We start from the raw sequence: 13,107 nt of genomic DNA on the forward strand, positions 1-13,107 counted from the left end.
GGAAAAATTAGATTATAACTCTAGACAGGAAAATTTAACAGAATTCTAGATATTCGGAATACACAAAGGGATGACTTAGGATATATAAAATACTGGAGACAAATTGTCATAGTTTCAAAAAATTTAAATTGGTTTTATGGAGGCTTGTTTTCCATCTCTATGTCTTATTCCAACTGCTAACTAGATCTGTTAATAAAATTTCTAAACATGTAGTTTCTTGCATTTAAATTGAGATTAATTTATACCATGTTAATGTTCTAAGGTTTTTTAGAGTTGAAATGAAAGAACAAGCAGTCAAAATATTAGTGACTACTTCTAAGAGATATCTCTGATTCTCCTCTTTATTCCAAAGCATATCTAGCCAGCCTCTGAAGTAATACTAGCTCCAATAAGATTAACATCTTAGAAGAAAAGCTCTCTTCCTCAGTAGAATATAAACTTACAAGACAGGGCTTTTTTCTGTTTAGTTCTTTGTTGTTGCCCCACTAACTAGAACAGTATTTTTTAAATATTTTTTAAATATTTTCTTGTAATCTACAGAGGGGTTACAATTACATTCACCAGAGAGTAGGTGCATTAGTTCTCAAACACTGATACCCCTTCTTATGTTTTTCCCCACTTCCCTCCCCCAATCCCTCCCAATCATCTTGTTTCCCCCCTTCCCTTTCCTATTTCAAATAATCAAATGTATATACAATACACCAGATAACACAGTCAGGTATAGCAATAATATGAGATTAACCAAAGGGCAACAAAAGAGAAGAGAAATAACATAGTACATTAAGAACAACAATCACAAAAGATAAAGCTCTTGTTTCCATATCCTGGAGATCCTTTCATTTATTCTCATCTTATATGACCTTATGAATCTAGGTTTTGTGCTACTGTAATCCTCTTGCTAGGAGAGTCCTAGGTATGTACTAGTTATTACAAATGAGAGAAATCATTGAGCCTATGTTCCTTTGGGTCGGGCATACTTCACTTAATATGATTTTTTTCCAAGTCTTTCCATTTCCTTACAAATGGGGCGATGTCATTCTTTCTGACAGCTGCATAGAATTCCATTGTGTATAAGTACCACATCTTGATTCAATCATCTACTGAGGACATTTGGGTTGATTCCATATCTTTGTTATGGTAAGTAGGTGCATAGTAAATGTTTATTGACATTTGCTGGAACTTGCCTGTTCTAAACTTAATTCAGTGTATTTATAACAGCATGTTTTTCATTTAATACTTGCTTTATACATTTTCTTATATATACCCTCAAACCCCCCAAAAAGTAACAGAATGGAGAAAGAGACGTTACTGTTCATTTACTTATTTGCCAAAGGTGAAAATTCTTTTTTTTCCAGTTGGGGGGGGGCTTGAACTCAGGGCCTGAGCACTGTCCTTGGACTTTTCTCAAGGCTAGAGCTCTACCCTTAAGCCACAGCACCACTTTCAGCTTTTTTCTATGTATGTGGTGCTGAGGAATGAAACCCAGGTCTTTGTGTATGCTAGGCAAGCACTCTACCACTAGGTCAAACTCCCAGCCCCCAAAGGTGATAATTATTTTTAGCTTTCCTATGCTCTAAATGAAATAATCAGTACCATACTTTCACAATTCTTGCAGAGACATTTAAAAATTCAGAGACTTAACCTGATCTTATCTTCTCTTTTTAAAGCCAAAAGAATTTTTGTGTTGTAGAATTAAGAATCAGCTGGATTCTCCCAAAGGTAGACAAATTATGCAATGTCTTTCATGCCTACACACATACCAGACACAGGCAGACAAACACACACACACACACACACACACACACACACACACACACACACACCTTTACAGAATAAGAAGAATTGGAAGGAAAATCTTTTTATGCTAATTCAAATTTCAAATATATTTCTTACTTCTAATAAAATACAGCAGACAACTGTCTACTGCCATAGTAATAAAATATTTATTATGATTAAGAGAATAAGTAACTGTGATCAATAAAGTTGTTAAGAACTGCTTTTCTCGCTCAAAAACAAACATTTTTGTTTTAAATATATATCCTGGGGTAAGGAAATGTAAAAGTATATGGTGAATGAGGGCATAAAGTTAGATATAGCAAGTCTTCTAAAATATAATTTTTGGTTGCTATGCTCATCTATCAATCAACTCACTTGAAAAAATTCTCTAAAACCCCTGTTTACATTCATATTTAGATTGCTAAATAAATCTCCTTATTTAAATTAGATTTCATTTCACCACTGGTGACATTTCCTTTCTTTATGAAATGAAACAAGTTTAAGTTGCCTAAGGTTTTATTTTGAAATGAACCTGAGAACAGTCAATTAAAAAGAAATGTTTTAAAGTAATGCCACCACAAAAGTGACTACAGACGGTATCACAATGAGCTCCTAAGTATTGTTCTTTATTACTTTACTTAAGCACATTAGATTATTATAAATATGTTTTAACTCTCGGTATGTAAAGTAGATTTTTAAGACTAAAGAATTTTCTTTCATTTAAATTTTATGTATATTCTACATCCATCATTTGGTGTAAGCTTAAAAGCTTGCTTGATTCCTGTTCATGTGTAGTAAACAAGATTTATAGGTCAAAGATTAGTTCTAAGAAGTCTTTTCCTGTCTCAGAAAGAATCTTTAAATCTGTGGCTAAAGATATATTTTGCTAACCCCAGGGCTGTTAATGGTTTAAAGCATGAGATATTATTGAATCTAAACATTGCATATGTATATGCTGAGCTTTTTTTTTCTCTAGTCATTATTGAAGGAAAAAATTATGCCTGTAAATCTACTTTTCCTTTGCAAGTGTTCTAAGAAAAAAACTACTTTCAAATGTTAGGTACATTTTAGTCATATTGCATAATAAATGTGACTGCTGCTGAAGAATTTACACTTATAGATGAATACGAACAAGATGTTATGTCATAAATATTTGTCACTACCACCAGCATTAATTAATATTTCATCCAAAAGATTCTTACTTCTCCAGGACAGACACTAGTTCTGGTAGTTTGGTAGCAAGTATCAATCACAGAGATTTCACTTCTCTTTTTATTTTTCTTAACATCTCCACCAATGCATCTGGCCCTTCTTTTATTAAATCAACTATTAAGATTCCACTTCATTGTTATATTGGTTTGCAGCTGGCCAGCACAGTTAGTCTCACACTAAAATACAGCCATCTGTCTGAAGATGTTAAAAATCAGTGAAGATAACTGCTACCATTTCTCCTGCTCATGCACTACTCCATACAAGTATAACTTCTCTCTGTGAGCTGAAGCATTCATGTTAATCCAAAGTCTACAATCTCTGTAGTAGTCAAAATCACAGAACAAAAATTATGAAGTAGGATTTATCTTCATGAATACATCACAATTAATGTCTATCTTCATTCTGAAACAAATTAGCATCCAAAGGCAAATCAAGCCAATTTAGTTGGCCTTGAACCAACACTGTGCCCAAACTTTTATTGATAAGAATGTCAGATAAACATTTAGTGGAATTGAGTTGAAAAACAATGAATAGAAAATAACAATGCCTATACTTCCACTTAAATGAATCCACATGAGTAGGTTGAGAAGCTCAGGAAATGGTTTCAGTGTTCTGTAAGGGAGTGGGTTAGGTTTTGACTTCCTGACCAGAGTAAGTAAGCAGCACTCAACTTAAAGGCAGGATGGGCCCCTTGCACTCAAAGTATTTAGACAGAATAGAGAAATAGATGCAGGAAACAAAACAGGTAATTAGGATTCTATGAACCTAGAAAGGATCAAAACCAATGTCACAGTGCTGAAAATGGTGGGGGGGGGGAAGGAGAGGAAAGTAAAGTGACATGCAATCATGTGTGAAGTCTGAAATACTCCAAACAGTTAATTAATTTGAGTGCTAGTCCCCATGGTTCTGGAAAACAGAAGCAAATAACGATAATTTACCTAAGTTTTTACCACTAGTAAGGAACAAAACTAAGTTTCATTGACTTCTACAATCCAAACCTCTTAACCTTTGTGACTGTCTGAGTTTTGAGGGAAGAGGGGGAAGAAGTTCTGAGTCTAGAGCTTTGAACTACAGGCTTGCACATTGTCTCTGAGCTATTTTCCTCTAGGGCTAGTTCTCGGCCACATCAGCCACAGCTCGACTTTTGGCATTTTGAAAATTTGTTGGGGATAAGGTTCTCATGGACTTTCTTGCCCTACCTTGCTTTGAACCTTGATCCTTAGATCTTATCCTCTTCAGTAGGTAGGATTACACACATGAACTACCAGGCATATGTTTGTTTATTTAAAATAAACAAATAAATGTATATAAAATATATGAGGTATTTTGGGTTGTTTTTGTTTGTTTTTGTTTTTTTTAATTTTATTATTCTTTTTTCATATATTTTATTGTAATTAATAGAAGGGTTACATTATATTTTCTCGCTAAGGGTATTTTGGTTTTTATCTAAATACTTTTAACAGTTTTTATCAAGAAGGTACAACATTGTGTCACCAAAGCTAGCTGTATGATGATTTAAAATGCATGCTTATTTCACAGGATGGGTAAAGAGATTTTCTGAGCTAGAATTAAAACATAAGAGAATCTGAAAACTGTAGTATATCTAAGGATTGGCCCCTAGATGTAGGCATATAAACCAATTCAGTAGTTTGCATTTTAGCATAAAATGTCAATTTCTGTGTCCTATGCTTATAGGCTTTGGGGCTCCAGAATAATTATCTCAGAAAGAATACACTTTCTCTTAGGATTATCCGACTTGGCTCAGAAGGTTTAAATGAAAAAGAAGAATAATTCATAATATCAATGAAATGGAGTACTGATGAGTATGTATGACTTTTGAGTATGCTCCTCTAGAATGCCCATTCCCCTATTTTTCATCAACCAACCCCTAATGTTTTCGGAAGAAAATGATTTTAAGCAATCTCACACAGGAAAATGCATACTTATCTCCCTCTACATATGTCAACATTTCCTCTGCTACCACCATCCTTACCTTTGTCAGATTGGCTACTCACAAGCATTTTTACCTTGAATTTATATTTAAGTAATTCCAAATTTAAGAAGAATACCACTGAAAATTAGAAATGTTAAATGTGCAGACCTTGGACCTATCAGAATATGCCATATACTATCATGCAGAATTTCACAACTTTCTTAAGTTCTTTGTACCTTCATTTTGTTCTAAGTATGTGCTTCAAGAACCACTGGAATCAGAATAGTAGACACAAAAATAGAAAAAATGTTGAACACTGTTACCTCCTCCCTCATTTTCTTCCCATTTTTATCTTCCTCCCTACTCACAATGTTTGACAAGAAATGTACCCATTACCTTACTTACGAAACTATTACCCCTCTATACATCACCTATACAACAAAATAAAAGGAGATTTTACCCAGAAATCTGTCCAGGAAGCACAGGGAGTAGGCAGGCTTCTCCACTATTTATCCCTAATATAGCAGGCCCCACCCCTCTTGTCAGACTGGTTGAGTCAAGTTCCCAATCTGTTTGTGATTGGGTAGCTTGAATAGGGTAAGATGTACTTACATAAGGTGACTTTGAAATAAGATTTACATTAGACAAATAATCTCAAAACACACCCATAATTCTCAACTATTTCTTGAACGATCTAAGCTATGTTTTCTGAGGAATATCTTATTAATTCCATCATGGCAAAACCAGTTAAGACAAAATCTTTACATTTCAAAAATCCTTCCTTATCACAACAGAGTTCCTCTTTCACTTTCAGTCCAAGGCAGAAACTTTTAAGCAACATACATTGATAGAGAAAACAATTTATCCTACATCTTTTCAAGTCTCACTAATAGTACCTAGTGTCTGGGTATTAGTGCGAAGATCAAAGGAGAAAGTTGCTTGTCATGCAGTAATGCTGCACACTTAACTATTACTATTGCTACTCCCATATGATTCTAAGTTTATGGAGCACAAGATTCTTATTGTTGATAGTAGCTCCAGAAAACAAGTGATGATCAGTAAATGCCCTCTGTGAAGGATCTGCTCAATAATCCACAGTCTGGGAGATTCATGTGACTGACTATTGGTTGTTTTTAGAGCAGATTAAAGCTAATCTGGTTCTCTGGACTGGAGTGACTGAATTCTTCTCTTTGTCAGCAAGCTTGTTTAAGGATTAAACTGAAAATAGTGTTTTGTGTACACTTCCTATGTATGTGGCTCTTAGCAGATATTTCACGTTTTATTATTCAGATCTTGAAACAATCCTACAAGGGAGAGTCTGGCCTTTTCTCCATATAACACCTAGGGAAACTGAAGCCTACAGTAGAGTCACAACAATATAGTAGCTTAGGTCTGGAATGTTGACGCATATACACTTATATATATCAGTCACCCACTCCACTTTTGGTGATATTCCTGTAGTTCCAGGCTGCAAAACATATTCAAACCCAAACAAGGCAACCCAGATGTTGGGAATGCCATGAGAAAGTATGAAGGAATTTAAATGACTGGTATCTGAGTAGACTCAAAAGATCACACTCTTGAATAGACTGGATAATGCCTGTTCCAGAGATGGATCACAAAGCAGTCTCACAAAGCCTTACAGATGTGTATCATTAAAACACAGAGAGGGGAATGTTATGCTACAGTCTGAAACATAGTGATAAAAGAGTATATTCTGCTTAAAGGCACACCAAAAGAGTGAAATAATCTTGTACATGTTTATTTGTGGACAATTATATGCATAGAAACACTTTAGATGAAGACAGAAATAGAGTCAGTCCTTGTATTATTCTTATTATTGCTGCCTATCAAGTTCATGGCTGATATTAACATATTTCAAGTATTAATTCATTTAATACCTACAACAGCCTTATGAAGTAGGTTTAACTTTAGAGATGAAAAAAGGGAACTCGGTGATATTGACTAATGGGGCCTAGGGCACGTAACTAATGAGTGGTAGATTAGGGAGTCTACAATAAGCCTCTTTGACAGATGGAAGAAATGATGGGTCATTTTCAACACAGACTATCAAAGTGTCCTAGGAATCAAATGGAGCAAACATGAGTAATTTTAACTCCCCAACATCTGTTGGTTGCATTTCTCTTACCTAAAGGCAAATATATGACACATTTTCTAATTCTCAATCTTTCTTCTTGATGACTACACCTTCCATAAGAAGAGAAAATATAAAGAGAGGTGACTTTCTGAATGGTTTCAATAAGAGAGAAACTGGTGAGTTGAAGGCCAAAGAATTCTTTAGAGACCATTTTATTGACTGATGCATAAATTATAAACTCAAATCAAAGACTTCAGAAAGCAGTTGTCTTAAAAAATTAGATAAGATACTTTCTAATACTGATACAATAAGGGAATTTGCTACTGAGTCCTATATGTCTTATTTGGTTCTCTCCATTTACAGTCAATTTCTGTATGACATATACTAAGATAGAGGGATGATGAGACCTACCAGAACTTGAGCAAAAGGCAGAAGGAGGAGGAGAAGAGGTTAAAAAAGAGTAATACAGATGGACTGAATTTGATTAAAATATATTATATGCATGCTGTAAATGTAACAATAAAATTCCTTTGTATAATTTAAATATGATAATAAATTAAGATATAACAAATGGATGAAAACCAAGGATAAGTAAATAATGAAGGCATGCTAAAAACAGTGACAAGTTGGTTCATAGCTACAACAAGCCAAACTATTAAAGATGACAGAAAATGGTTTCTTTCAATGTTTTAAATATACATTTAGAACAGGAAGACAAAGATAAGAGGACTGGGCAACTCATTTGATTGTTATTGTATGAGCAAAGTCAGGGATGCACTGTAAGCTACAAGTTTTCTTTGTCTAAAGGTATCATGGACTTAACATTGTACAATAGCACCAATTGCACTATAAAAGCAAGACTAAGAGAGGCGAAGTGTATATTAAAAGTCATTTGAGTGTTGTAAATGAATTCACAAATTCTATGTCAGAATGTGGAGAGGTCTTGCAATTTTGAGTGCCTTGTTACAGTTGTGAAAATTTCAGAGACTGTGGTGCAGGTGAAATAAGGCTTTTGTTGCTAAAAGAGACAGGAAGCGTAAGAGTTCTCTAGACTAGACTGCAAAGCACCATGGCTATTCCATGCAAAATGCTAGAGCAAATTATTAAAATAATTATTTGTAAAGAATGATGAATGGAAAGGTAATAATCATGAGAAGGAAGTAAGGTTCTTTAAGAATTCATGTTAAACAAATATCATTTATTTTTGACATGCTTATTAGATTGGAAGATCAGGAATTCTGTAGACATACTGGATCTAGAGGTCAGCAAGGTATTTGCGAAGATCACTCATATAAGTTTCTGAACAATTTGTAACATGTGTGTTGTGTTGTTAGAAAAGAATGTTTCCTGACAGATAAACATCATCCCGCAGAGAGGTTTCCAATGGCATACTGTGGATCTTTGACCTTGATGTGATTCTAGGTAGACTTTTGGTTATTAGCACACATGAAATGGATGATTTATATATAAGAAACCTACATATTGCACAAGTAAGAGGGTAAGGTAAGTACTTGGCATGGTAATATTAGAATTTAGCTACAACTCCACATCCTAGCAAGATGAAACTAATAGCCAGATCAAAGATATATGCATATTTCTATTGTGTTTTCCCTTCTCAAACATGCAATTTAAGAAGTTTCACATATATAATTACACAATTAAAAACTATCACTTAGCTTCAGAACATGTTAAGAAGGCATAATTGTGAAACTTCCAGTGTTGTCCATTGTGTATGGTGATAGTTCCATACAGGAAAATAGCCAGTAGTGGAGAAAACAACACTAATAGGTAAAATAGTTAAGGGAGATACCCGATTGTTGGTCATAGCACGCACGCACGCGCACACACACACACACACACACACACACACACACACACACACACACAACACACGTCTCCCGCATGATTTTCCTCTCCTCTCAGACTAAGCTGAAGAATAGAACGAATGACAAGATGAACTGGGCTAATCAGCTTGCCTTTCTAAGTTTTTGAATCTAGAGCCTTAAGCAGGTAACAATGTAGCAGGCAATTGAATAAATGAGGTAAGAGGGTTTGGGAGGAGCCAGATAATGCTGTGAGAAACAGAAACCATGTGCTAAATGAAAGCAATTTTGAGCCAGTGGGGGGAAAAACAAGAAAAAATTGGGTAAAGAGAGCCAAAAAGCAGAACTTCTTTTTTCTTTTCAATTTTTTCTTTTTTTTCACATGTCCTGAGTTTTGAACTCAGGGCCTGAGTATTGTCCTTGAGCTTTCTCAAGACTAGCACTCTGCCACTTGAGCCACAGCACCACTTCTAGCTTTTTCTGTGTATGTAGTAGCGAGGAATCCGAACCCAGGCTTCATCCATGCGAGGCAAGCACTCTACCACTAGGCCATGCTCCCCAAAAGCAGAACTTTTATGAGTCTTATTAATGCCACAATTTCTCTTTTATTTGAGTTTCGACTACTGTTTCCTGGCTTGCTAGAGACTAAAACAATACACATTGAATAACATATATATTGAAAGTAAATGTTCTCAGTTCTTTAAGGGAATCAGAATGTCCTCTGTTCCTCACAACCAGAAATGCTCAAAGCTGAATGTTTTAGATTTCAAGAATAGTTTAGACAAAATGGAGTGCGTTCTAAAGAAACATTAGAAAGGGAAATTTGAGTCTAGTACATGTCAGGGACAAGTGCAGGGAGGGAGCAGAACATTTAGCACAATGCAGAGCATATATAGGGATGGTAAAGGCCTATCAGATGTGGGAAGGATTTTATTTTTTTTTCTTTTTTTATTGTAATTAGTAAAAGGGTTACATGATATTTGCCAGATAGAAGGTGCATTAATTCACATACATTGATACCCTTTCACATGTCTTGGTACCCATTTCCCTCCCCCCCACACCCCCCACCCATCTTGGTTTTCCCCCCTTCCCTATCAAATTTCAAATAGCCAAATACAAATAAATTCCATATATCAGATAACAAAGTGAGATACTATAACAATATGAGATAACCAAGGGACAGCAAAGGAGATGAGAGACAACAGAGTACATTAAGGACAACAATCATTCGTTATATGGCTTTATTTATTTGGTGAAATTCTATAATTACATATGGGAATAAAACGAGTTTAGTGAGAAGTGGTAGATTTGGGTTCAAAAAGAATGTTTCACTAATTAGTTGAGGTGGAATGGAATGCCTCAGGAGTAGCTCAGTTCTCTGTTTTAGAGATATCTATGCAGAAGTAGGTGACTAGAGATGATAATATTGCATCTCAACTTTATAGTGATTTATGGTGTATGAGGCACTCTTTATTATACTACATTGATCTTTTTAACAACTTGTGTGGCCAGGTTTTTGGGGGTGTCTGGGGATTAAACCCAGTATCTTGCACAGCCTGAGCATTTGTTTGACCACTGCAGCACACCTACAAATCCTGGTAAGTAATATATATTACAGATGAGGAAGCTCAGTGTGTTTGTATTACACAGCTCATGCCTAAGTTTGTCAGTACCCACAGCTACCTTTTATTGACTAAACATGAAATGAACATTTAAAGGTTATATTTGGAAAATTCTAGTTGATCAGGCTGACAGAACTTCTAGGTATTTTAAAATTCATTTTGATGGTACTGAATATATTTTTAAATGTACTAAAAAGGTTCTTTGCTCAGTCTCACATAAAAACTTATGTTCTTCCCTACATCTTATGAAACTGAGACCAATTAATACATTCCTTGCATAGATACAGAAGGTCCGTGGGTGCCGTTGGTACAAACATCCCTAGATGTACATTTCAAATAAGAATAGTGTTTTCTCTCCATTTGACTGGGCCTATTCCCATCCTCCTTCCAGATTTCCTGTTACTTGGCTTTACTGAGGAAAGGACTATGTTTGCTTGTCAGAATTGCTAGTTAGCCATATTGGCCTGCTGTTTCCTCTGCAAATGAATCAAAAGAAAAAAATGAGGAAGTCATTACTGCTGAAAATTCTAAAGAAGATAGACATTATTCTCTGCTTTTATGACTTTATTAACTTTGTCTTTTCAATTAAAAACAAAAAGAATATTGCAATGATGCATAAACCCTGCTTACTAGTCCTTTTCTTACAGTGTTATCCTCACTGTAGCTGCTCATTGATGTACTTTCTCTTGGAAAGTAGAAGAAAAAGTGTTTATGAGCCCATTTGATAGATGATATTGTTTTCTGGACTTGGGCCATAGAACTGTTGGTTTATTGGTGGTGACATATTCTGTGATGCAACAACTAGCATTTAAATTAATATCCTGGGGAGGAAAAAATGTTAGCATGTGATCTTATTAGTGCCTTTCTTTCTGTTTTGTTTCCCGAAGGAGATGAGGACAGAAGTTGATACTAAACACAGATTTTCAAATGATGTGTTATGCCCATTATTGTTGAACACAACTGTCTGCAGAAAACATTTAAGCCATATAGAAGACAACAGGAACTTTGTGAATTTAAAAGCTAACAGAATGCTATGCATTAGTACCTTTTTTGTTAAAAAAAGCTATATTTTGTGGAAATGAAGATTGAACCCAGGATATTATGCATAGTAGACAAGTACTCGAGTCCTATATCCAACAACTGTATTTCTGAAAATCAAATGACTTCTCAATTAATACAATGTACTGCTAAAGTACTTCATAGCCTAGAATTTTAAAGGAATCCTGAAACTTAAATATATGAAGTGATGGAAAAAATAATGGAATTTTTCCCTCAAAAGTCCAAAATTTATCATAAATTTTAAAGTTATGTTTAGTTCTTCACAGGACAATATTTGTTTGTCAGTCCTGGGTGTTGTCCCTGGGCCCAGGCTCCTTTTGCTCAAAGTACTCTATTACTTGAGACACAGCACCACTTTCAGCTTTTTCTGTGATTAATTGAAGATTAGATACCAAGGACTTTCTTGACTGAGTATATTTAGAACTGTGATCCTCAGATCTCAGCCTCCTAAGGATTATAGGCCTGAGAACCAGCATCTGGCCTAAAATCTTTTAAAATAAATATTGGAAAGAAGTTTATTTTTTCAAATTATCTTATGATAAATCAAATGGAGGCTACCACTTCTCCAACTATGCTTGAATTTTTCTGTAATCTTATTTTCTTAAAACAAGGGACATCTACAATTTATTTTCACTTTTAGTATGTAGTGACAGCTCAGATAATTGCTTCATTTCATATTTTTGTGAGTGGATGACAGGAACTGTTTAGGCATCTGTGGTTTCATCTTTATACATGCATCTGCTTTAGTCTGTGAGTGTGCCCAAACATGAATACCTGTGTGCCTCTGGAAGGCTCTGTTTTTTTTGGTCTGTGCACACTTGTGTGTGTGTGTGTGTTGGTGTACCTTTTTGCTTGTCTGCACAAAAGTACTGTGGAAGAAGTTACTACAATCAGTGCATGCATCCTCTCTCCAAACTTAAGTTTAATAGGATTAATGAGAAACTCAAATACCTGGTCTCCAAGGGTATGTTGCTATTCAGGACCCAGCTGTTATGCAGATGAACGGAATCCTGTGTACTGTTTGGGGGAGCTGGAGCAGCTGGGCTAGGCTGGCTGCGGGTAGTCATTGATCTCCTCTGAAGAGAATCCGCGGTAGGGGGTGGCTTCCTGGCACAGGTGCAGGCATGCGGAGGAGGTGGTGGAGGTGGGAGGGGTCTGAAGGTGAACTGGTTGTGCGGGCTGCTCTGCATCTCTGAAAAGGATAGAAGAAAAACACAAAATGGAGACTTTCTTTCTTTGTCAGTCAGGAAAACACAGCATGTTAAATTCGTGGGTTTTTAAGATAATGTAACCTGTGGGCTAGTGAGGGAGAGTTTTAAGTTTATCCTATCTCTAAAAATGTCACTTCAGTTACAAAAGCATGAGCAGCATGCTTATGAAATGTAAAACATTCCCAGCTACATTTACATGTAAATTCTTCAGGGCTAGAGCAGCTAAAAAGTAAATGAGTCCGCCTCAAACAATTTGTCATAGTTTCTGCTACTGAACAAATAAATCATCAACAAGGCACTAAGTTACAGAACAAAAATGAGCTGATTTCCTTTGGTTGCAAAAAACCCCACTTCAAGAAAACACCAGTGAAAG

The 13,107-nt window shown here is 35.5% G+C and overlaps 1 protein-coding gene across 1 annotated transcript in view; it reads right to left on the minus strand.

The window, feature by feature from the left end:
* Window positions 1–7,982: 7,982 nt before the first annotated feature.
* Window positions 7,983–13,107, minus strand: part of LOC150041479 (teneurin-1-like) — a 464,851-nt gene continuing 459,726 nt past the window's right edge. The window contains exons 6-7 of the mRNA XM_090327165.1: window positions 12,475–12,715; window positions 7,983–8,037 (exon numbers count right to left, since the gene is read on the minus strand). Of these exons, the coding sequence (XP_090183291.1) occupies window positions 7,983–8,037; window positions 12,475–12,715 (296 nt within the window). The remainder of the gene's footprint in view (window positions 8,038–12,474; window positions 12,716–13,107) is intronic.

The sequence above is a fragment of the Megascapheus bottae genome, chromosome X (assembly GCF_031878675.1).
Source record: "Megascapheus bottae isolate mThoBot1 chromosome X, mThoBot2.hap1, whole genome shotgun sequence".
NCBI classification, from domain to species: Eukaryota; Metazoa; Chordata; class Mammalia; order Rodentia; family Geomyidae; genus Megascapheus; species Megascapheus bottae.